General features: G+C 40.6%; 8 protein-coding genes and 1 long non-coding RNA gene across 11 annotated transcripts; 5 read left to right on the top strand and 4 right to left on the bottom strand.

Annotated features, from left to right (window-relative positions):
* The first annotated feature begins 187 nt into the window (after positions 1 to 187).
* On the top strand, positions 188 to 1,771 carry LOC126304685 (F-actin-capping protein subunit alpha-like). Its single transcript, XM_049991857.1, has 6 exons — positions 188 to 303; positions 417 to 529; positions 610 to 699; positions 770 to 828; positions 973 to 1,116; positions 1,276 to 1,771. Exons 1-6 carry the CDS (start codon positions 213 to 215, stop codon positions 1,631 to 1,633), a joined length of 855 nt encoding a protein of 284 aa, XP_049847814.1. The 5' UTR covers positions 188 to 212; the 3' UTR covers positions 1,634 to 1,771.
* A 1,118-nt stretch (positions 1,772 to 2,889) lies between these two features.
* LOC126304700 (uncharacterized) lies at positions 2,890 to 3,994 on the top strand. Its single transcript, XR_007553162.1, has 4 exons — positions 2,890 to 2,970; positions 3,194 to 3,274; positions 3,350 to 3,818; positions 3,926 to 3,994. It is a non-coding gene; the product is annotated as an uncharacterized LOC126304700 (long non-coding RNA).
* Positions 3,995 to 4,428: 434 nt separating this feature from the next.
* LOC126304709 (phosphatidylinositol-glycan biosynthesis class W protein-like) lies at positions 4,429 to 6,169 on the bottom strand. 2 transcript variants are annotated; one of them, XM_049991881.1, is made up of 3 exons: positions 6,038 to 6,169; positions 4,836 to 5,969; positions 4,429 to 4,783 (listed from the first exon to the last, which is right to left on the bottom strand). In XM_049991881.1, exons 1-3 carry the CDS (start codon positions 6,128 to 6,130, stop codon positions 4,628 to 4,630), a joined length of 1,383 nt encoding a protein of 460 aa, XP_049847838.1. In that variant the 5' UTR covers positions 6,131 to 6,169; the 3' UTR covers positions 4,429 to 4,627. The 2 variants fall into 2 exon arrangements, with proteins under 2 accessions (XP_049847838.1, XP_049847839.1); XM_049991882.1 differs by having other exon boundaries at positions 4,635 to 4,746.
* An 858-nt stretch (positions 6,170 to 7,027) lies between these two features.
* LOC126304710 (uncharacterized) lies at positions 7,028 to 8,034 on the top strand. Its single transcript, XM_049991883.1, has 5 exons — positions 7,028 to 7,172; positions 7,292 to 7,371; positions 7,428 to 7,542; positions 7,611 to 7,663; positions 7,783 to 8,034. The coding sequence occupies exons 1-5, from the start codon at positions 7,129 to 7,131 to the stop codon at positions 8,028 to 8,030; spliced, it is 540 nt and encodes a 179-aa protein (XP_049847840.1). The 5' UTR covers positions 7,028 to 7,128; the 3' UTR covers positions 8,031 to 8,034.
* Positions 8,035 to 8,241: 207 nt separating this feature from the next.
* LOC126304736 (CCAAT/enhancer-binding protein zeta-like) lies at positions 8,242 to 11,254 on the bottom strand. The gene is made up of 5 exons (XM_049991910.1): positions 11,238 to 11,254; positions 10,791 to 11,098; positions 10,601 to 10,648; positions 9,985 to 10,508; positions 8,242 to 9,870 (listed from the first exon to the last, which is right to left on the bottom strand). Exons 1-5 carry the CDS (start codon positions 11,252 to 11,254, stop codon positions 8,242 to 8,244), a joined length of 2,526 nt encoding a protein of 841 aa, XP_049847867.1.
* Positions 11,255 to 12,156: 902 nt separating this feature from the next.
* Positions 12,157 to 14,447, bottom strand: LOC126304708 (DNA polymerase delta subunit 3-like). The gene is made up of 4 exons (XM_049991880.1): positions 14,364 to 14,447; positions 14,118 to 14,173; positions 13,881 to 14,002; positions 12,157 to 13,788 (listed from the first exon to the last, which is right to left on the bottom strand). Exons 1-4 carry the CDS (start codon positions 14,424 to 14,426, stop codon positions 12,470 to 12,472), a joined length of 1,560 nt encoding a protein of 519 aa, XP_049847837.1. The 5' UTR covers positions 14,427 to 14,447; the 3' UTR covers positions 12,157 to 12,469.
* Positions 14,448 to 15,750: 1,303 nt separating this feature from the next.
* Positions 15,751 to 17,394, top strand: LOC126304678 (uncharacterized). The gene is made up of 2 exons (XM_049991851.1): positions 15,751 to 15,893; positions 16,105 to 17,394. Exons 1-2 carry the CDS (start codon positions 15,761 to 15,763, stop codon positions 17,172 to 17,174), a joined length of 1,203 nt encoding a protein of 400 aa, XP_049847808.1. The 5' UTR covers positions 15,751 to 15,760; the 3' UTR covers positions 17,175 to 17,394.
* Positions 17,395 to 17,597: 203 nt separating this feature from the next.
* Positions 17,598 to 19,409, top strand: LOC126304676 (proteasome activator complex subunit 3-like). Of its 2 annotated transcripts, none has more exons than XM_049991849.1 (5): positions 17,598 to 17,690; positions 17,930 to 18,063; positions 18,134 to 18,340; positions 18,445 to 18,681; positions 18,771 to 19,409. In XM_049991849.1, exons 1-5 carry the CDS (start codon positions 17,681 to 17,683, stop codon positions 18,957 to 18,959), a joined length of 777 nt encoding a protein of 258 aa, XP_049847806.1. In that variant the 5' UTR covers positions 17,598 to 17,680; the 3' UTR covers positions 18,960 to 19,409. The 2 variants fall into 2 exon arrangements, with proteins under 2 accessions (XP_049847806.1, XP_049847807.1); XM_049991850.1 differs by having other exon boundaries at positions 17,936 to 18,063; positions 18,771 to 19,368.
* Positions 19,410 to 19,891: 482 nt separating this feature from the next.
* LOC126304653 (cyclic GMP-binding protein C-like) lies at positions 19,892 to 23,690 on the bottom strand. Its single transcript, XM_049991825.1, has 3 exons — positions 23,187 to 23,690; positions 22,905 to 22,963; positions 19,892 to 22,781 (listed from the first exon to the last, which is right to left on the bottom strand). The coding sequence occupies exons 1-3, from the start codon at positions 23,536 to 23,538 to the stop codon at positions 19,926 to 19,928; spliced, it is 3,267 nt and encodes a 1,088-aa protein (XP_049847782.1). The 5' UTR covers positions 23,539 to 23,690; the 3' UTR covers positions 19,892 to 19,925.
* Positions 23,691 to 24,108: the final 418 nt, after the last annotated feature.

Genomic DNA, 24,108 nt, shown 5'->3' with positions numbered 1-24,108 from the left:
AACTGAAGTTTTCAAACCAGATGACATGACATTATTGGGATTTCTGTAACAATAAAACCAATCAATTACCTTTCTACAAGCCGTAAGATACTAGAGACAGAAAAAATAGAGCTCAATTTATCATTATTAAAAGGCAGTTTTGTGTGTGGAAACCTGTAAAAATTACAGTTCAGACAGTCTCATTTTCAGTCTATTTCTTACTCTGAACAAGAATGCCCTCTGTCAGTTCTGATCAGATCAAAAAAATTGTCCACCGTTTTATAACGAATGCACCTCCTGGCGAACTTCTCGAAGTCGTGTCTGGTAAGGAAATGTTTTTTGAAGCATGTCGTCGTGTTCATCACTCTTGTTCTCGGGTAACCGAGATTTCGTTTATTATATTCTCTAACCAGAAGCAAAACCCTATGCAACGAAAGACGTCCGCGTGCTGCTGAACAACGATAAAGTCTTCAACACTATCGCACCCCTATCGTTCGCAGAGTACAACAAAAATCAGTACATAATAATAGACTCTCCCAGTGGAAACAAGGTATTTTTCTTGACGCGTCGCGCAGTCGTACAAATGCTCTGAAGCAAGGGATATTCTAATGTTCTTTTTGAATTCTGCAGGTTCTCATCACTCCTTATGGTGAGATACGTAGTGGTGAATATCTTGACCCAGTAGGAAATTGCGTTATCACATTCAATCATATAAAGCAGGTTCGTACGAAAATATCATGTTCCACCTGTTTCATGTACTTCTCTTTGCTTAACTGAATCCAATGGGTAGGAGGCTACTGGATCTAGGCCAATTGGAAATGAACTGCCGTCAGAGGCAGAACCTTATCGGTATGTATTGCGGTTATAACCTGGTATTTCGTGGAATTATCTAGTTAAGTTGTGCAGTACATTAAGTTTTGATAAAGCAATGCTTAAAGTATTTTAACTAAATATATACAAACAACTAACTAGATGATATGTCTATGTGTATAGTAAAGCATTCGAGGCAGAGGCGTTAAAGTATACCGAGGCCCATTATCAGCATGGTGCTCAAACGACCTACAGTAAAGTTAAAGGGTCGAAATATATTATAACTACATGCATATCCTCTGCTATCATTAATCAGAAAAATTTCTGGTACGCTTATGCCATTCTTTTTTATAAGTAGTGACTAGACGGAACCACTTTGTAGACAGTCATTACTCAAATAGAGCTACGAACTTTAAATGATGGCTTTATGTTAACCTTGTGTGTTGTTTCCATTACACGACATGATCTGGATTGATTTTTTTTTAGGGGTGGTCGATGGAGGTCGACTTGGACTTTCACATTCAACCCTGGATCTGGATCCTGTGAGATGGAGGGTTTATTCAAAATTCAGGTTCATTATTATGAAGAGGGCAACGTTCAGCTGAATACAGATACCAAGAAGAGCAAATCTGTACCTGTTGCCGAGCCCAACGAATTAGCTGCAGCTGTCTTCAGAGCAGTGGAGAACATTGAAACAGACTTTCAATCAGCACTAGAGGAGAGCTACCACACTATGGGAAGTACGACATTTAAGGCCCTGCGTCGAAATCTTCCCATCACACAGTCAAAAATTGATTGGGACAAGATCATTCAATACAAAACGGGCCAAGCTATCCTTCACTGATTCACGTGACTTTCGCTATGCGGGCGCGCCTCTGATAGGTAAGAAAGTGTACCAACATGTGTATGTGAAAAGACGAATTATATAAATGAGGGCGTTTGTGAGCAAATAAAACATAGAACAGACGCTTCGTTCACACAAGTAATATGATATGCGCGCTGATCAGAGCAGATAAATTAACAACACTCTCGGCTCTCCGCGCGTTTTGTGTTGTTCGCTTCCGAATAACCGAGTTCAGTTTGCATTCCGGCGCACGCTAATTTTTTGTTCCTTAGCTGGTATTTCTGTTCTCATTACACATGAAAAAATCGGTGGTGGGAGTGTAGAAGTGCATTTTCGAATGAAAGCAGGGAAATTATTGAATTCACATTTTCTCTCAAAATTGACCAATATCTATACTGCAAAAGGCATTCGAAGCGAAGATTATTATGATAGACGGTATTGACAGCTCTAAAATTGGCTTTTCATTATGCAGTAAATCAAACTTTGCGGGGTGTATGGTCATTACTTTTAAAATGTAAGTGAAGGATAGCTTGGCTTCGATTTGCAGACAAACGACTACTGAAGGAACTCGAGTTTCTGATTCTCTGCCGATGGCAATTTCGCTTTTTTGCTTCGGTCAGAGGCTAGATGGTTCTGTTTGTATTTCAAGTAAATCAGGCACAGAACGTAGCTGATAATGACTGCATTACTCTGCATTATATACTCAGAGATGATAACTCTGTAAAGATGCGGATCGAGCAGATTCACTAAGAGGGAGATGTGTATGGTCACAAATTGTATCCCGGCTAAATAGAGAGTGAACGAATAAGGGATACGCAAATTTGGAGGATCAAAGTCTCGAGACTTTGGCTTCCCGTTTGAAAACCTTCATCATAATAATAAATGATCTAGGGAAGCCTTTTACTGATTTCTCTAATTATCAAGTAGAAAAAAAACATGACTAACTTGTTCTGAATGGAGCAAGTAATCGTTAGAAAGAGTCTTTTTAAGTATTTATTGAAAGTTAAGCAGAACAATTTAATGGGTGCACCGTACTTGTGGAAAGAGGAATATCATCTCTTTAATCACAAAAATGAGAGAAGACTAGAAGAGGAGCGCTAAATTTCATTTGTATGATATAAGTCTACGAGAAAAGGTTGAAATCCCTTCACGACATTATACAGAAGACACATATTTGAAGGAAGGCTAGTATTTAAAGTGAATAAATTAGGCGATGCCCTATCAAATAATAAATTATTTTTGATAACTTTGATCTGTGAAAATACACACTTCCCTATTCGCTTGTTCAATTCTATATCTACTAAAGTTCTGAAAAATATAAATGCCAAAGAACAAAGGTACGTCGAATAAGACTGATAAGGTTGGTTTTTCTGTCTTATATTCTTTTTTGGTACATCTTTCCGTCATGCTTTTGTAAAGGCCCTTCTGTTGCAATTTGATAGACCTTTATATGGGTGTATGATGAACACTTAATAAACGCGTAGCATAGATCGAGTATATACCGCCGAGCTGACTATTTGCGCACCAACCTCGGCATCTACGCAACTCTTTGACGTTTAGGAAAGGGAGGCAAAAACCGAAGACGGGGTAAGAACGAAAACGTAGTCAAAAGGGACCTAATAGAAAAAGGTGAAGGGCAAGGTACGCGGAACATACACCTAGACATGACAAATCTATAGCAAGGAAATTGAGTAAATTACTGACACTATGAAAAAGAATATGCACAGGTTATTAGAATGTTGGGAAACGGGCGTCTAGAAGCCTACTGCTTTGATGGAAAAAAAAGGCTATGTCACATCCGAGGGAAGATGAGAAAGAAAGTATGGGTAAATCAAAGTGATATAGTATTGGTAGGTTTACGACCCTATCAAGATGACAAAGGCGATATTATTTTGCGATACAATACCGAAGAGGCCCGGACGTTAAAAAAAAGGGGTGAACTGCCGAGCAATATACAAATCGAAGATCATCCAGAACTGGATGCCGAAGATAATGTTCCCTTTGAATTCACAGCAGATAAAAACTCTGATGACAACGACTCAAGCGATGGAGAAATGGTGTCTGCACAGCCTGCAAATAGGGGTATACTACCACCAGTGATGTCTGAATCCAATGAGGACATAGATTTTGATGCATTGTAGAATGTGCACTCTATATACAACAAGGATAAATTCTGTAAAAATCTGTACGTACACATACTATACTACTTTGAAAAACGCATGGACAGTCCGTGAAATCGTCGATCAGTAATCAGTAATGTCTAACCTCATTGATTTATATACGAACAAATAGGGCAAAAGTCAGCAAACTGCATCAGCTATAAAACGGCAAATTTTTTTGTATTCGGAAAATTTAAAAAACTCGAATAAATTCTGCGCGGACACATAAGCCGCTTAAGAGATTAAAAAAATCGCTTTTGTCAGCTAATTTGAACATTTTTTTCGCATTGTCAATCGATTTTATAACAGTGCCAGTAAGCATTACCAGATTACCCAGAACAAAAAATATTGCCCCCTGTTCCAAATGCGGATTTTGTTATTCTAATAATCTGTAGCGCCTTATTCGAGAAAGGACACCATAGAGGCCTCTCAAAGAACATACACAAAACGAACAGAGTAGAACAAAAAATTTTGAATTGATCAAGAATGCAGCTCACAAGTAAATTAAAGTGAGTGGTCTAATACAAACTCGTAGTGATGGCTCGTAAATTTTTGTTTTACTATAGATAAGGCGAAAGAGCAAAACCATTTTGACTTATTCACCGAGCAAAAATATAAAAATATAAAAGCAATAGAAATTTTAAAACGGCTTATTTATGTATGCAACCGTCACAACCATTTGTTTATTAGTAGTTTACAAAATAATTTACGGACGGTTGTGATAAAAAACCTACTGTCTCCGTAATAGAAGTAACAGTTTAGGTCAACTCGCGTCTGATATGCAGACAGAAACAATTGTGAACACCAAAAAAAAGCATTGTTTCCAGAAGTCAAATTAGACTTTTGAACTTTTCTTATCATAGAAAAATTGATATGTAAATATTGAAACACTTAAAAGAGAAGTATAGCAAATCATGATAAATAAAGCCTGATTGAAGGTTTTCTTGGAGGTATCTATTAACAGGTTGGTTATACCAGTAAACAAGTTTGCCTTGAAAAAAGGTTAATTAAAAACTCGAAAAAAAAAAAAAAACCTGACGTACTAATACAAAGAAGATCAGCTGATTAGTATTAGAAGTGGTGATAGCATCGGTTAAGGGCGTTCTATATACAGGGAGAATGAGATCAATGACCAGATGAAAGAAGAGAACGAACATGCAAAGTGTAATCGTGTAAAGAATGTAGGGCACATTACACATTCTCCTTGAAGACAAGATGTTTAATCTACTTTCAAAAAAAAAGCCCAGCATCCAAGACCCTAACGTAATTGAAAATATAGTTAGAGCTACGAGCCACCATCCTGTTTTGCTTCTCGGCTTCCGAAAAATTTGGGCTACTATGCGAAGAACACAGATCATGCTGAAAAAGGAAATGCAAGAAAGGATTCCTTCTCTGTTCTTTGAAAATAAGTTGGTTCTTGGTGCTGAGACAATGAATTCACCTAAATTTAGCAATGTCAGGCTATACTGGTAGACCAGAAGAACAACGAATCCTAGCAAGAAAGAGGCAACTGGAGGGAGTTGTATTATACAGCCTAACGTTATAAGTACGCATAAAGTGAAGTAAAAATTCCAATGAACTCCATATTCCTTGACCGATACACGATCGAATCCGATTATCGAAAAGTAAATCAGCCTTTGTATTCCGAAACATGCAATCATAATAATGGTCTTTAAAGATGACTTTAGTGAATTTTTTATACGCTTCAAGTTTGGCATTTCTCCTTTACTTGTTGTGATCCCGTTCATGAATACGAAGGAAGACACGCCAAAGTCCATAATAGAGGCTCCATATACAGACGACTTAGATAATCTAACAGGAAAGTAGGCGGGAAAATCAACGGCCAGAATGGCAACGCAAGTAGCGACCACCAAGTTTTCACGTATGTTCTTTATAAAATTCTTCCTTTTATCATTCAATCTATCAAGCTCACACCATTCTCGAGGAATTGGATCTTCTGTTTTGCGAATAGCAGGGTTCAGTGCCATAAAAAATGTTGCTAGTTCTAGTCCGAGCAGAATTATATAATATCTTAGGTAGGCTAGGTAGGAAAAGGTGATAATGAATGGTAAAATAGTGCAGGCGTAGTTCAAAATCCAGTCTAAAGGTCCAGCTGAAAATTTCTTATCATTTCCATGTGTCAAGGCACAAATCGTCCTATATACGAGCATATATGCCTGATACACAAAAAACAGAATAGTTAATATAAGAAAATATGTACTTCATTTTTACTGTAGAGACGTACTGGGCCACACAGCATAAGTCCTATACTTTCTGTTAGGGCTTGAGAGGGAATGCTGTTGATAAAGTCACGGACAAAGCTTACTATAGACTCCATAATATGCCCTCTTTTAAAGCCATTCAAATAATAAATATTGTTAAAAATGCTTATTTTCACTTATTTAGAAAGCAGAAAATAGAAATAATCAATTTTTGCATTTTGCGTTGATTGCAGTTCAAAATATTATATCGTATATATTCTCGAGTGTAAAGTTATGAAAAATATCCATTAACGCAGGTATTTTTATCTAAAGCAAAACACTGCTTCTCAAAAAAGGAGCAGCGATTTCAACATTAGCATACTCGCTTAGTATACAAGATGATAAGGAAAAAATCAAGCGGATTTCATTAGAGAGCAAACAAAATTAGAGGCATATGCGGCGCAAATGTAAAATTTCAGCCTGTAGAAATAGTACACCTAATACAGAGCATTCTTGAAATTGAATCTAGCTTAAGATATTCAAATTCCTGAAATTGTGACTCTACGGAAGCATTACTTGAAATCGATACAATTTTTATGAATTCTTAGTTCCTGAGCTTATATAAACAGAATCCAAAATCAAAAAGTCAGCAAAGAACCAACAAGCACTCATAAATCGACAAAATATTTTGTGATATGAGCATATAAGCGCTCATTATTATTAAAATTTTAATTGTAAACTGATTATAAAAGTTTATAAACCCTTAATTCGGTCTTGCCAATAAGTGAACAGATAAAAGTAAATAATACGAAGGTAGTTTTGTAGTGCCAATTCGCCAGTATTTTAATATGTTCAGGCCCTATCCATTGTGTTTACCAATAGCCATGTCTTTTTTTTCTGCTTTCCTGTCATAGGTTTTTCACCAATTTTTTTGATAGAAAAAAAGAGTTAGAGTGCAATTTTGTAGTTGATTTATCAGTTTCATTTTTCAGTTTTTCTTATAAGCGTTTAGTTTTGTCACATAAATATTCAGTCTCATCTCATAATTAGATAAACGCGTATTAACTTGTTACTCAAATATTTGGAGCCTGCTATACTCAGGATTCTTAGGAGATCTGAGTAGTCAAAGGACACCATGTCTATTTCTGAAATGCGAAAAGACACGGACATTATGAAACTGTACGTAAACTGGTTGAGAGAACCAATGAGGCGAATTATCGTAGGGCCAGTAAAATTTTGTAGCTCTCAAAATTCCGTGTTATACTGTTCGCTCACGTTTCTCATCGCGCATTTAATAGCATGATGAAGGACTATTATGTAGAGACTGATGCTCAATCGAAAAACGTTTTTGTAGTGTTATTGAAAGGGCCAACAGATAGTACGAAATATTTCTTAAAAAATTCGAGTTCGAATTCATCACTGAGCAAATTAAAGGTCCATATGAAGGAGGAATATGGAGGGTTAGAGTAGAACTACCGTCACAATATCCCTATCGATCGCCTTCGATAGGATTCCAAACAAAAATTTTTCACCCTAATGTAGATGAAGCGTACGCATTAAATGCTGTACATTTAAATTTTGAGAAATTGATCTTGCCACTCACACCTTTTGAACCAGTTCCGGCTCAGTATGTCTTGATGTTATCAATCAGAGCTGGTCACCAATGTTTGGTAGGTAAAACAGATTGTATTTGAAGAAGAGTCTAAATTGGTAAAGCGTGTACATGATGAACACACGTATAAAAATTTAGATGATGCTATTTCTCAATACTAAAAGTTTTTTTTGATAGACTTGTTGAATGTATTTGAAGTTTTTCTACCGCAGCTGTTGCTGTATCCCAATCCCAGTGATCCCCTTAATAGTAATGCGGCTTCGATTTATTTGAGGGACAAAAATGAATTCGAAATGGTAGTCAAGAAACATGTAGAAATGTATGCATCATCCCCACGCGTTGGGATAGCTGACCCCAAAATACCGGACGAGGAGGAACCTCTGTCGGACCTAGAATATCCCTGTGAGGAGAGTATATTTGAATAAAAAACTCTAAATACAGACAGTCTCTATTTTTACATAACCGGGCTCGCAGAATTTAGTATCGCTATTCTGTGTGCATAATAGGATTTTAGATATGATTTTACAAAGTTATTTAAAAATTAACATTGAGCAAGACGAGGCAATCAAAAAAGAGACAATAGGTAAGGGATATTGGTTATGGTGCTTTCTTTTTCCTTGTAGGGGTATATGAATTTCAATCTTGAAGTGAGCGCCGCCTTTTGTGGCAATTATGCTTGGCTGAAGCTTCTTTGCAGTTATTAGAGTCATGTTTTGTTTTGCGAAATTTTTGAGAACTAGCAGGACGCTTAGGACGAATGGAACGTGAATTTGGAGTTGGCGTGGGCATCAATTCTTTTGGGGTATTTTTAGATTGAAGTTTATCCTTTTTACTGTTTTGACAAAATTTGGTCTTCGCTACTGGACTGTCAAGTTTTGAGGCGTCATTATCATTGTTCTCACTGGATTCGGAGTCGTCCGAAATTTCAAAGTCTTCGTAATCTGATTCGGCTTCGTTGTCATCTTCGTCTAAATCGAGTTCTTCATCATCAGAACTAGACTCGCATTTGTCATCTTCCTGGGCAAGCAGTTTTACTCGACTTGAAGAACGCTCATCGACGGCTGATTCTTTTTTAAATTCTTTCTTCATTTTTTGGTATTTGAGCTTTTGTTCAGTGAGTTTTTTGCGCTGGACAAAGTACTTATAGAAAAACGTATCGACGCCAGCCTCCTCCTCATCGGGGGAGGTAAGCAGATCTTGGCTCATTCGGTGAATCCATCCAAATGGTTCCGCCGCGCCGTTATCTACTTCTGAACATTTTTCGGCTGTGTCGCGCGACTTCGATAAAAATTGATCTAGTTGCCGTGTTGAAAGCTGCCTCGTAAAGTTATATACCGAGAAATCAGAGAATACGTCCTCGAGATAGCTGAATTGCTTGCATTCGAGAAGCATCTTGGCCCATTTGCAAACTTGCGGGTGGTAATGCCAGGTTAAAATGTTCAGTTCCCAAAGTGCAGAGCAGTCGGCATTGGAGTAACGGGGGTCGCGACAACTGGGATCGTAAGATTCAACTTGGATAGTCGAAACGTCCGCGATTGGAAAAGGCTTATTTGGGCCATCAGAAATTTGACCCCCTTCAGTAAAAGTGTCAGCGTCCTCTATGCTTGATGCTTTATGTTTGGCCTTCTCAGCTTCTTTCTTTTTACCCTCGTATGAAATCATTGTTCTCGTTCTACGAGAACGAGGTATTGTGAAGTTCGAAATACTGTCTGTCACCTTTTCAATTTGACCTACAGTTTGAGCCAGTACATTTTTTTCCACTTTGGTCTCTGGGCCATTCTTCAATAGACCTGTCAATCCCGGCACCTTCGCAATGATATTCGACAAGAGTAGAAGGAAGGCACAGACGCACTCAGGAGTCTGCAATAAGCAAACCTGTGCGCAGCGCTTCACAAAGGCCTTTACACGGGCGATGTCTTTGTCGTGTACCATAGCTCGGTACACCAAGTCCAAAAAGTGGTGCTTTTTAGATGACCTCGACATGTCAGGACAACATAGCTTTCGATACAGCGCTCTGTAAAACCGATCAGTAACATTCCCCTGTGCCTTCATGACATTGAACAGCAACGTCAGAGTTCTGGTGCTCCTGCCAAATTCGGACACATGAACGATTTTGAACAGCACACTCAAATGGCTTGAAAAGAAATCAGATTCAAGTTGGACGAATGGAATTGCTCGGTCAATTCCCGTTAACAAAGCGTTCAAAATTCGACTGTGATAGTCTCTGTTCAGCTCTACGCGTCTTCGAAAAACGTAAAAGTAGATCTGAAGAAGTTTTTCAATAATTTCCTGAGTCTTTAATTTAGAGCCTATCTGGATCAGAAGTTGAATGAAGTGACGCTGAGCTCTTTCAGACAACTTTAGACGGTGCAACAGTACCTCCACCTCTTTAACTATAAGGATACCCATCTTGGGGTGCCGTTCCAGAAGCCTCATAAACAAATAAGTGTTTGAAGATGAGAGTTTTTTGTTCTTGTCTGTATATCTATTAAGCAAGCGAGACAAAATCAGATGTTCCTGTTCAGGCCTCTCAATGAGCATGTCATGCAGATAGTTCAGTATCTTACATTTGACGAAAAGAACGCTTTTTTGTGAAACTTCTTCCATCACGTTGAGATATTGCAAGAAGATGGACTTTAGTGTGTGTTCAAAGAACCAATAAACCAAATGTTCTTCTGAAACGTTTTCTCCGTTGAGGGGTCGCTTGTGGAAAAAGATGAGCTTTCGGCTAGGGGGCAACAGCACGTTCACAAAGAGATCTTTGAGCGCCTCGAGGGTCGAGCTAACATTGCGCTGCATGTCCGAAGCAGAAATTCGGACGAGGGATTTCAGTTCTCGGATTGAATACAATGGAGCGTTTTGAATTTTGATGCTGTGCGCGGCAAGTCTGTCAGCAACGGTACCTACAATGCAAAAGTGTCAAAAAGTGCACAGATAATGTCAAAGGCCATTAGCTTGCCATGCGCGCAGACGGACGCGAATTTTCGAAATGTACCTGACTTAATCACGTGATCTAGCCAATTACCACCTGGCTTATCGGAATCTGTAAATTCGAACATGAATCAGAATTCTGACTAGACAAGGAAAGAAGGGCGCAGTACGGCAAAATCCAAGATTTTGTCTATTACTCTCTGTATAGGGCAACTATAAGATGTTGGCTGTATTAGAGCCCGGATGATACGTACGAGAATTGTGCTCATTAACATGGTTTTGGTAGATCAGTTCTGCCTCTGATTGTTTCTTGCGGATAAATTCTAAAGAAGGAGGGGAAGAGGGAGATGCAATTGCTGGAAGCTCAAGCACCCGATCATACCAAGAGACACCCAGGTGCTCCGGGGTAAATTTTTGGCAGTCATTCAAATTCTGAAATCTGGCAGTGGTTTCTGAAGGCAAAGGATTCTCATCTGAGACAGGAGCTTGTACTGAAAGCTTCTTTTTTTTTGTTTTCATATAGTCCTCTGGTGTGAATATAGATCTCTCCCCGGTTGTTAGACTTTAGAGAAATGAAGCGTGCTTAGAATCACGGACAAAGTGTGTATAAAAAAAAGGCGAAGAGTAATTATCCCCCAATAGAAAAGAAAAATTTTGATGTACAAGTCGCTGAATAGCTAGATAATTCGGTCTACGTTAACCATATGCATAACGTCATTATTAGACAAAAACAGACACGTACAAGAATAGCTACATTCAATCTGTAAAAAAGATTAATTTTAAATGTAACATAGAAATCCTTGATTTTGTAACATTACCTATTTAAATACCTAACGATGAACTACTCCTTTTATAAGCTTTCAGTACTAATGATGGTTTTACTATTGCCTATAGAAGCGCTTGCAGATGTCGGATATACAAGTATAAATATGCCGAGGGACCACGCAGAATATCAGCATTCTCCTTACATCCGATTGATCGAAGAGAATTCAAATTATTTTTATGGGACCCAAGTTCTAGAACATGAAATTCTTCATCAAAACCGTAATAATTATACAAATTCGCATTTGAACCAAAATATTGTATCGAGACTAAACCAAGTAGTAGTGCCTACAAGATCAAGCAATGAAGGCATCTCTGAATTTTACTTGGACGAAAAAATCGTTGAGAAGCGCGAAAACGCCCCTATAGACACTCTTCAGGGTAACGAAAGGTACAAAAAATTATTTGAAATATCCAATAAAATTGAACTATTGGACAACAACAAGGTATTTCAACACAATGACCCTGTAAATGTTCATATGCCGACGCATACAAGCCCAGACGAAAATGTGGAACTGAGATCATATCATATAAAAAAACAAGCTCCTGTACATTTGCCATCTGATTCCTCCGATACGCATGATCACCACCAAGAGGCTCCGATGTCACATACGATGCATATGATGTCGTTCTTTCATCAAAGCATAATGAGTGTGATTCTATTCGAAGGATGGGTTACATACGACATGCTAACGTACTTGCTCAGTGTTCTGTGTATATTTTGTTCTTCACTTTTTTTACAGTACTTAAAATACCTAAGCACGAGGCAAGAAGCGTATTATCAAGGAAAACTACGGGTTGGCGACAAAGAAACTTTTATTGATAAACTACTCAGAGCCGTGTTAAACACAGTCGAAAGTTTCTTGTCCCTTTTGCTCATGCTCGTGGCGATGACCTTCAATGTTGGACTATTCCTTGCTATAATCGCTGGTATTTTCGTAGGAACCCTGATTCTCGGAACATACAAATCCAGATATCTCTTGACACTCGGACAGGGCTGTGCATGCGACTGAAGCGCAAAAATGATGGAAAAAGACGCAAGCGTGACAAGTAGAGTATATGACAAAACAGATTATGAATGTCTAAAACACATTTTTTTATACAAGCTTTTCTAAGACTTTTTGAAAAAAGTCTCAATAGTTCTCGATTTTTCAGGATTAAAAGGCAAGGCCGCGCCCATCTTGTTACTTCTGCTTTCTCTGGGCAGCGGATTTGCGTCCTTCGATTCCACCGCTTGATTGGTGACCACTTCCTGATCCCCTGGCACATTCTCTTCTTTTACAAGTTCGACAACATCTTTTGTTTCTATATAACCGCGATCATTAACAAAGGTTTCCGATTTCGTAATACGATGTACGCGTACAGAATCGTCTGTACAATACTTAGCATCATTCACCTTTGGAGGACCTTTCGAATCGTCTAACTTACTTCTAGAAAAATATCGGTCAAACATGTCCCTCTGTCGATAGTGGCTAATGTCCCGTTCAATTGTAGAGTCAATGCCACTCTGGTCATTTGAATTTGCAGAATTTGTTTTTTGAACTCTCTTCTTTCGAAGCCTTTGTTCCTTTGGAGGTGCCTTAGAGGTTGAACTTTTTGCATGTTTTTCAGATTTAGCTGTGTCTAAATCTTTTTGAACGGAGGAAACGTTTTTTTCTGATATCACAGAACCGCTCTCATGCTCTTTCGCCCTTCTTGGGCCGCTTCTATTTCGAAGCTGAGTAGGAAATTCTGTATTCAACTCTCGGCTCAGGTCATCTAGAAGTGCTTTTTCGTCTAAATCCAGATGACAATCAAAGTTGTCTCCCTCATCACGCTTTTGATCAGCCTGTTTGCTCAGAACTATCTCGTGAGGACCAGGGCTCGCTATGGCATCCTTCGTTTGTGCTTGAAGGGTCGTAACGTGGGAAGAAGTTGGTCTGGGCTCGACATTCGGAGATCCATACGCTGACCTACAAGATTGATCCGTTATTTTTGAAAACATTTGCGTCAAAGTTCGAGGCATCCTGGTTTTTCGCCTAGACGAAGATGATGGCGATGCTGCTTCATCGGGCTCCCCCTTGATAGGTTTAGAATATTTAGACTCAACAAGCACCTCCCCTTGACCTACTGCCGTGACCAAATTAGGAGAAGCAGTTGGCGTCACGATAGGCTTGACGAGCGGAATGAGATCGGTCGAATCCATGTCAGTGACAGTCGAAAATCTCGATTCCAAATTGTTTCTATCTGTTTGAACATTTTTTTGTAATTTGGTGTCTTCGAAACTTTGATGATACGAAATAGCAGACCCTATATATGCCATCAATTCAGATGGCAGACTTCTCGACAACTCCTTTTCATTTAGCCAAATTTGATTACTATCGTTGGGAATGGCTGCACTGACACTATAAATGTGCTTAGAAATGAGACATTCAAAATTTTTTTCTGTAGCTGCAACCGCGAGTGTATATAAAAAACAGACAATATTTAGTCAATCAGAAGAGAAAAAAAGAGCAAAGCATTGACTTAATATACCAATTTACCCTGTAGCTTTGATTCTGGCACCAATTCTATTATGTGTTCGTGATCAGTGCGACGAAGGCCAGAAAGAAAATAAACTAGACAAAGCTTATTTTCATTTCTCATAGAAAATTGATACAATATCCTGCTGAATTTTGTCAATTACGTTGCATTCAGGAAAACGTATTTGATAACTCAGAGCAAGAACACATAAAAAAAAAACTTCCATTCAACGCGATGACTTGAGCCTTTGGACGTACTGCTTAGCAAACGTCGACGGAACGTTAAACTTTTTACTCAACCATCTGTAAGTGATCTTGAAGAGTAGGAACAGTTAGTTGATATAGTGATAAAATTTCTGACACCGAAGGCTATGCACATGACAGAACTGTTTTTAAGTTATAGTGTTCTTTACAGTCAAGGGAAGAGGGAAAGAGAAAACAGTATTGATGTGTGAAAACTCACCAAATTCGCAAAGTCAGGCGAGGGGTGGGAAACAACAATACAATCTTTTGGTCTTTGAAGATCAGCTGATCTAGTTGGTCAAAGCAATTATCGTCTTTTAACATGTTCGGAAACAAGAGAACAAAGTATCTGTCACAAAAAACCAAGTGGTGAAAGTTGCTTTTTTTTAAATGAAGCACAGATGATGAACAAAAAGGCTGCTATTTCTTTACGTGAATTCAGCTGGTCTGGCGAATCACACATCTCTAAACTATCATGTCTCTGGAGAGACAGCGAATACTGGTTGAAGACCAATTCTTAGCAGAGACTTTTTATTAATTTTTTGTGTGGTAGTTTTGAAAAATGATGCCTTGTACAGCAGATCCGAAAAATGGAGACTGAGTGATAATTTCAAGGGCGGACAGGGATTAGAAGTACTCATGGTGCGAGCATTCGCTTTGGATAAAAAAAAATGGGTAGGACGATAGAAAGCGGCAAAAGCTATACTTTTAAACCTGTTTGTAGGCGAAAAATTTTTTAACGAAGCTATTTGACACTCTATGGTGTGGTTAATTAGGGACTTTGAGTCGAGCAAAAAAAAACAGCTCAGAGGTAAAAAAGTTGCCTTACCCTATGCTAGTTAGGTATATCAAGCCGATTTCTGAGTACACTTCAGGTCGATAGGGATGGAAAATTAGCCATTTCTTGAAATTAATACAGCAATGTAGAGGAACGTTTCAAACTAAAGAGATTAATTGGTAAGTTTTTGATACAAAAAAATGAAGAGAATTGAGGCAGGCATTTGACATCGAATCGAGTGTTTGAGAACGATTTTGATTAATCAAATGGCGCAATTTTGACCTTCATCAAGTATCTGCATCTCGTAAAAGGTCTAAAGCCATCAAATGTCTGATTTCGTCTAAATTATAAGATTTGTTTAAGCGCTCAAGACCTATTATAACACAAGTAACGCATATGAGAAATATGGCAGAAAAAATTAACCAACTTGCCCCCGGTAAGAGCATAAGATTGTTTACTTGCGCCCTTCCAGTGATATAATTCCACCTGTAAAACATTGCGTGCATCGAAGGCACATGTATGACTTTCAGACATAAAAAGACGTTGCCCGCTTTAATCGTTTTCACAAAATAGTATATACTAAGGCTTCAAACAGCTGTTCAAATCTAAATGTGTGTAGAGAAGTTCCAGTCTACTCTCCCGTGCAAGATTTTTCTACCAGAGTTCAAACGGCTTAGACGTTAATTAAACGAGTAGATATGTAGTAATGGAAAACAAGGGGATTGAAAAAGTCCGGCTTATATCGAGACAAATGGCCTGTAGAAGCTGCTCAAGATTTAGACGATGAGAAGCATATTACGACAGGATAATCTAAGCCATATCGAAAAATATATACAAAAGTAAGTTTTTATAGAAAATTTTAGTATTTTATCAAAAGCATATGGAATACATTGAAGAAGCTCTCGATTTGGTTGTTGAAAACCAATGTTTCGTTCATCAGACGTTTAGAGTAATCAATGACCTGCTTGTGGAATACGAAAAATGTGAAGAAATGTTGCGGTTCAAAATGTCTGGTATGCATTATTCAAAAACATCTTTTTCATAAAGGGGTAGAGTCAAGAGAGAAATCAACAAAAAAACAGTGTAAAAAATTAATAAACTTACTCTGCAGCCATGACTTCAATAATCTGAGAAAGACAAATTGTTTAGTAATTGAATTATGTACAAAGCAGGGATCATGACGTATTCAACTAACTTTGCTTTTTGTGTCTTTTTCGTTGCCAGGTTGCCCTGACGGTGAGTACGCAGATGAAAAAGTTATCGACCACGAGACAGCTCGTACAATAGAGCAAATTCACGAGGGCCTTTTGAATTTAGAGGTCGAGAAGCGTTTTACAAACGGCCAAGTACAATTTCACATAGCGATCAACAAACTGAGCCGGTGTATCGACAAAATGATGAATATAGGCATGGATAACTTGTTAGCATCAGTCGAGCTTTCAGAAAAGGTTATTAACGACCTGATTATTCATCATCTGTTGCGGCAAGGGCGGCTGGAATTGGCACAAGAGCTGCACATCGCCACGCATAACGAGAAAATGAGCGAGGAAAAATTCGCTTTGTTTCGTACCATGAAATATCTCTTGGACCAGTTGAAAGAAAGAAACATTGGCCCCCTTATCGAGTGGGTAAACAGCTTGGACGAGAACGTACTCGATAAAAAGACCGTCGACTGTTTGGTATTCAATCTACATAAAATGCATTTTATCAGCTTGCTACGCCAAAAGCGACCAAACGAGGCACTTAGCTACGCAAGAGAGAAACTAACGTACTATTCCAGAATATTTAAACTAGAAATTCAACAACTCATGGGGTCAATTCCTTATATCTATACGTTGGAATCCAGCCCCTACAGTCACTTCTTAGAAGACGACCAAAAAGAAATGCAATCTCTTTTTTTAAAGTCTTACTTTCGTAGTGTCTCCCTGCCTGCTAAGTCCCAGCTTCATATTTGCATTCAGGCTGGTTTGCACGTGCTGCCGAAACTGCTCAAGGCAGAAATGCTCAACTTGTCGGGATCTTGGCAAAATTTACAAAAACTCAACTTCGAACTTTCACTTCCTAAAGAATTCACCTTTCATAGCATTTTTTGTTGCCCAATATCCAAAGGGATTTCTTCCGTATCGAACCCACCAAACCTGTTACCTTGCGGACACGTTCTGTCCAGGGAAAGCGTAATTGGACTAAAGACGGCTCGACAAAGATCAGTAAACGAGCATGTACCCAAACTCAGGTGCCCGTACTGCCCAGAGAGAGCGAAACTATCCGACATAAGAGAAATAACGTTTGAGTGAAACGGCCATTACAGAGCAGATTTCGACGATAATAGGAAATGCCATTTAGCTGTCTATCTCATCCGCCAAATTAGCACGACCCGTGTCATCCAAGTCCAACAAAAAGGTCTCTGGTTCTGTCAATATATCATAAAAAACGAATCGAAGCTATACACAAACAAATGTGTGTAATTAAATTGGTACAAATATATATCCCAGCTTGAATAAAGAGGACGATTTCAAAACAGTAGAATCCATTTTTTTGGACGGGCAAACCCCAGTCGTACAAAAAAAAGTTGGCTCAAACAAAACGTTTGAATGTACTAGAACTTCACTCAGCAAAGGTTTCAAATTAAAAAGGAACACTTATATGTCCGAACCGCATATGCCGAACAGCACGAAAACAAAAGCTCGTCTAAAAAAATTGTGTATCGAAATTATTTATCTCTTTTCGCTACCTTTGATTTTGCTGTTTCTTTTTTCCCGCACTTCCATATCTCTATCACCCAGTTCTGTCCCTATTCGCCATGTCAAAGTGTATGTGCACGGTGTATATACAAAAATATTGTTTTTTTCTTACACTTGCTTTCTGCTTCGGCCACGACGCTTAAATAGCTTTTCAGACTTTAACTTTTCCATCATTCAATCAAATTGCATATCGTCTTCCTTCTGTGCCCGTTGTGCATATCGCCACTCTGTAAAGACCCGTTGAAAATTTTGATCTCTAACCCATCTTTTTTTGCAACCTTAACCCATGTCGAACTTCACCTATTGAGGCCAAGACTCCTTGCTAGATGCTAAGCACAAAGAGGAGATCGAGAGGATAAAACAATCAATAGCCACGCGCGCAGAGGATATCGTCAAGTCGTTCATGCCAAAAAAGGTGATTGAACTAAATAAACTCTTAGACGTATGTATGAAGTCCTCTATTTTTTTATGCAGACTCCAAACAGACACTCCTAACTAATGCAATTCTGAAGAGCGAAGACTTTTCGGCCGACTTCTCCAAGATTAGCACTCCCATAATATTTGACCGCGATACGACTGCCGACGAACAGCCAGACAGCGACGAGCATTCTGGTAAAAAAAGAAAACTGACTGAAACAACTCAAACATCTATAAAACAGACTGAAGCAGCTGACTCGCATTCCCGCGTAAAAGACAATACCAGTGTCTCGTCCAATCCAGTATGTACATCTGTGTAAAAAAAAACGTTAGGCCGATAGCGTCACGTACTATCTGACATATTTCATCTCCTATTACTGACTAACAAAAAACTTCCTTTGACCAGCATATTATAAAAGTCTTTGACGTTCTAAAAGCCAATGTGCTGGAATTTATAGAGACGCTCACTGCTGTCAGGATATGGGTACAACTAAACATCCCTAGGATAGAAGACGGAAACAATTTTGGCGTCTCGATACAAGAAGAAACCCTCAACGAGCTGGCACGTGCGGAGGAAAACGCGTTCTCAAGTCTAGACAACATACCAAAATACTTTCTAAACCGTGCCAGATATATTACTAAAGTGCGTCCATTTACATAGAGCGCAATGCGGGCATTTGCGACTTTTTTTTTTAAATAGGCCCCTCAAAACAAATCTAACCGTTTTTCAAGATTTTGAAATATCCAGGAATTTCCGACTATAGACAGAGTGTCATAGAACTAGACGAAAAGGTGTACATTAAGGCTGTTTTGATATTGAAAGAGGTTAGAGACAATTATTCTATTTTTCATGACATGATAGTGAAGAATTGGGCTAAAATTCGCAAGCCGAGATCAGACAACGAGTCGACTCTGTACTAGACTACGCTTATCACGTAGATGATCAATAGTGCACATAATAAAAACATCAGCTGATGCAAGCTAAACCAAAAAATTTGATCCAACTGTGTCGCGAGCATCAGGGCCCAAGAAAAGAGAGCAACGAAGTCAGCTACTTGTTCGAGGCGTACCGTGATTCAGATAGACACTTAAAGGGGACACCAGGTGTTGACGTGGCTATGCATTACACTGAATCAAAGGCATACAGGACATGAAGGAAGGGAGGAAGGCGCAAGAAGGGCAGTTTCGTGACCCAGAAGCTTGGCAGATTTTCTGAGTTCTAGTCAGCGCTATGAGTGCGTGTGCAAACCATCAGGAAGATCGCCTCGTAAAAGCATTACGTACAATCCACTCAATCATTGACTAGTAGGTAGATAGAGTTACAGGCAAATCAGATGTCACGAAGAGATTAATAAAAAGCTACTTTTAAAACACGCAAAGCTGCTCGTCTTTCGCCTCCTCTAAAAATAATACTTGTCATGTGTATTCAGGGTGCGAATAACCCAAACAGGACGAAAAAGCTAGATATCGAAGCTTTTTTTCAAACTGGGTGCTTTATTATGAACGCAGCACGTAGCTACATCATTGGCGCGTCGGCTGCCGTGTCGAGCATTCAGTAACCTCTCTCGTGCGTACGCCAGCGATAAAACGGGCTAGACCACATGTAACATGACGAGTTGAGCGCACCCCCCCCTCAAGCAGAAAATTTGAAAACAATTCTTCTAGAAACCGTGCATTGTGTTCAAAAGCGCGGGACCAAGGGGCGCCTCACGGAAGACCCTGTCCCCTCTCGGACGCTTGTTCGATATTCAATTTGAACCGAGTTTGCACGCTCCTAAAAAAAACGCGTTTGTTTGTCTAGCTGTTGGGTGAGTTCCTGGGGAATTTGTCAAAAAAAAAAAAAGACAACTTCGGTCATTGCGCATAGAAAAAAAATTTATACAGGGCTCACGACTGTTGGTGCATGACCGACTCGCGCTGTTTAATACGTTTAGATAGGACGTGCGCCAAATAGTGGTACCACCGACCAGCCAGCTCTGGGTAATAGTCGAAGAGAACTTCAAGCCAGTAGCCTTCGATGATCGCCACTTGGGTGTCGTCCATATCACATACTACAGATGCGCTAGCTTTCCCTCCCTCTAGATACGAAATTTCACCGAACATCAGAGCGGTTTCCTCCTTGTCCATACGTCCTAAAACGACGCATTGACCGTTGATGTTCTTCTCAAACCGACACCCACCGCGCAAAAGCTGAAACAGGCGATTACTTTGTTCGCCTTCGGAGAGGACCGTATCGTCTTTCTTGAGAGTGGCGATTCGAGCGCCCTTCAAAATAATGTCCCAGTCGTCAGCGGACGGGAGCCAGCTAGTCTTGACCGTATCTGTCGTTTGCTCTGCCTGTACCGATGGTTTGGCCGCCTTGTGTACGGCCGGACCGGCGCTCGATTGAGAGCGAGCGTGATTCCAAATCGTAGAAATGAACGTCAACGCCTCGTCGCGCGCTTCGAAGTGACCAAATATCAGTTCAACTGTGCCCTCTTCAGACATGTACGACATGCTTATGTACTTCTTCTTCTTTCGAATATCCACAATACTAGTCAGAGGAATCGCCTCGCGCATCCTGAAGCCAAACACGGTTCCGTCGAAACTGATGTAGTTGCTCGAAATATACATGATTCCATGAACGGTTCGAGAAGATTTGAAAGAGCACTCGAACTGACGGTAAATGGTTTCGTTGGACAAACCAAATCGCTTGTTGTACCGTCGATTCGCATCTTCGATTTCCGCGTCGGCGGCAGACCCGTTCTCCACCTTGGCCAGAGTCTTCTCGGACTTGGCCCTGTGCTCCAGTCGGTGACCGAGTTGGCCGCCGCCCTTTCCCAGATCGCGCAAACGGCGAGCAAGGCCGATCGCCAAAATACGGTTAAGTTTCTCTGCTAAAAGCGGTTGAGTCTTACACAATTCAAACACAAAATCGATGTTCAGTGCCCAAAGCTCAACATCCGTGTCGGCAATGATTGAAGCCGTCACCGTGCCCTCCTTCTGAGACCGCAACAGCATACTCATCTCTCCGAACATCGCGTTCTCCCCCATCGTTGCAATGTTCGTCGGCGTTCCGTCGATGTCCTTAACCACTCGAACCACTCCTCGCTTGATGCGGAATAGCTTGTCGTTCACACTGCCAGCTTCCAATATCACCTGATTTTTGGTATAGCTCTCGGGCGGCTTCGCGCCCACCAACAGCATGCGCCAGTCCTTTTCAGACAGCTCGTTTCGATTGTCTTCGTAATCCGCCGCGGTAATGAACGAGGAACGGCGCTTCGAGGTACGCTTCGACCTCGTCTTGAGATCCTGCGGACGAGACACTCTCGTGCGCAAGTCGGCAATCGCACACGTCGTCAAGTTGTCCTTCCACACCGCGCAATCAAGAATATATGATTGAATCGCAGGCGTGGGGCGATACGCGAACTGAGTGTTCACAGAAACCACCTTCCAAATCGAGTCTCCGATCTTGATCATCTTGGCCCAGTTCACCGCGCCATCTTTAGTCGTCGAACTAAACACCTCCTCGTATCCGTTCAAGTCTGACAACGTCGCGGCCAAGATCGGCAAAGTCGGCTGGTTCACGGGGCGATTCTGAAAGGCATCTCTGTACTTCTTGTAGTGTCCCAGCGGTGACACCAACTCCGACATCTGTTCAAAAGACTCCTTGTACTTGGCCTGTACAAGAGACCAGGCCTTCTTCAGTCTCGTAATCGCGGGGTTCGCCAGGCCAGTAACGATCGTCATGACGCCTGAGAAATTGTTGATGGACAGCAGGACCTTCCCAACCTTAATAAACTTAGTAATCAACTCCATCGCCTGCTCTGACGCGGGCTGCCTCAAAATCTCCGTCACGACCCAAGCGCTAAGATGATTGCTCAATTCAATCAACTTGGACAAATGAGGTGCCAGCTCATTCGCGTTCTTCTTCGCCCACGCCGTCTTTTGAAACTCTTTTGCTCTCAGATGCACGTATAGTCCACTCTCCATTACCGTCATCTGCCTCGCAATGTCAACAGGGCCAAACTGATAAATAACTTGAGACATCTCATCCATTCTCACGACGGACATGCTTTTCGACGCCGGTATGACAAACGGCGGCTTCATCTGGCCAAGTTTATACGACTCCACGTTCTTTTCCAGGACCGTGATGATCGATGTGCAATTCACCTCCGGAAGCTTGGGCCTAAAATAGCCTTCGACAAATTTTACGCACGACTTGTACAGCTCCTGGTCGTTCGCAAAGTCCGCGGCTTCTTCGATCGCAGCCCATATAGCCAGAATCTGAGAAACCGACTCAGACGTGTCCAACGCCTCCTCCTCATCCGCCTCCTCCCAAATCGAAATGAATCGACTCTTCAAGTAAAACATGAAGTCCCTCGGCGTCGTGAAAGAATGAAAGCACATAAACCACGTCCTCACATACTCGCCATGGTCAAAAACCTCGATGAGAGAGGAGTTTTTACCCAACGTCAGCAAATTGACCAACTGAGGAACAAATCCGCATTTCACTTGCAAGAAGTTATTCATTTCGTGGCGCGTCCAAATCTGCGACTGCTCGTCCTGATTGGGCGTAGTATCCAAAAACACTGGCTTCAGCTTCTCCAATTCATTGCTCTCGAGCCAAAACAACAGCTGCTGCTGTGACCATTCCCTTCGACGCTCCTGGGTAGGAGTCAAAGGCTTGGGCTGAAGAATAGATAGGGGCCCAACCACCTTGTGATATTGCTCTGCCACAGGGACTGCAGACACATTCTTTATCTGCATATTCAAAAGAGTTATTGTCTTCGATCAAAGCGCGGAACATCCTAACCCGACCCTCTTTCTCCCTTCTCTCTAAAAAAAAAAACCGTTCGGACACGTCATTCTCAAACATATACATACCGCCTTGTAGCCCAAAAAATCCTTTCTCAGGGTGGAACTCGGAATGTCGAGTCCCTGCTCTGATTGATTCAAGCACAATCCAGTTATTTTTGTCAGTCATCAACTCAGTCATTCCTCAGAGAAATAAAACAGCACCACAGGGAACCGCCGATTCCGAAAAAACCTGCCCCTCGATATACGCGCGTCACTCAGCCCTCTCTCAAAGCCCCCAACACTCGCCAAAAACACAGACAGCCGCGCCAATCAAAAAGGCGTCGCTCTCGCCCGAGGTTTCGAACATACCTGACGCAATCCTCTGTATAACACAGTCAGCCGTCTCAGTATTGAGGGCCATGTAAATTCTTTTCTTAGTGCAAGCAGTCACAATTTCTAGAAGAAGCTTCGCGTCCGCCGGCCTAAAGTAAAGAATAGCTTTCAGTTCACCACGTATGAGCTTCGAGCAAAAATCAGAATTGGCCGCCTCTTCCAGTTTCTCCAAATAGGTTATGTTTTTCTTCTCCAGCACGCCTTCAATTCTATTTTTTTCTGTACGGTTCACCGTGACCTTGGTGCTCAAAAACAGTGGCCTGTTGGTGCTCACGAACTTGACAGTGTCGTCTTCATTTTTCGAGTAGATAAGGATCGCAATATGCATGATTGGCGAGAAGGAAAGCGGTGCAGAAGCAGACCTATACCGTTCCAGAGATATTAGTATACAACGAAATAACGCGGTAAGGCGCAGTAACGGGGGAGCCGAAGCGTGATGCTAATTAATTATACGAAGAGAGTTTATGCAAAAAGTAAAAATTTTTTGGCAACAAAAGCATTAGTTACATTAATTTATTTCAAAAGCATATCTGTTTTAGGTATGTCCCAAGTTCAACTCGCAAAACTGAAATCCCAGAAGGAACAGCTCGCGTTCGAACATGAAAGAATGGACCAGCTATTACCTGTGTCTCAAAGTAGCAAACTGTATGTAAAATACAAGACAAACTGAACGAAGTGACAGGTAAGGAAACATTTTAGACTGTAAGATGCTGCAACGCCACCATCACGGGTGTTATTCCATCATTCACAGGTTTAGATCTGGTAAAAACATGGTTTCCTATGAGTAGACTTGATGGATCCGTGGTATGCGCGTCTTCGGTGGTTCATGCCTACTTCATGAAAATTCTCAGCAGCACAAAATACATCTGAGCCATTCATTACCTTGTATGCTTGCCTC

Source organism: Schistocerca gregaria, unplaced genomic scaffold, assembly GCF_023897955.1.
Source record: "Schistocerca gregaria isolate iqSchGreg1 unplaced genomic scaffold, iqSchGreg1.2 ptg000182l, whole genome shotgun sequence".
Lineage (NCBI taxonomy): Eukaryota > Metazoa > Arthropoda > Insecta > Orthoptera > Acrididae > Schistocerca > Schistocerca gregaria.
The sequence above is the reverse complement of the archived record's forward strand: the minus strand, read 5'-3'. Positions and strand labels throughout refer to the sequence as shown.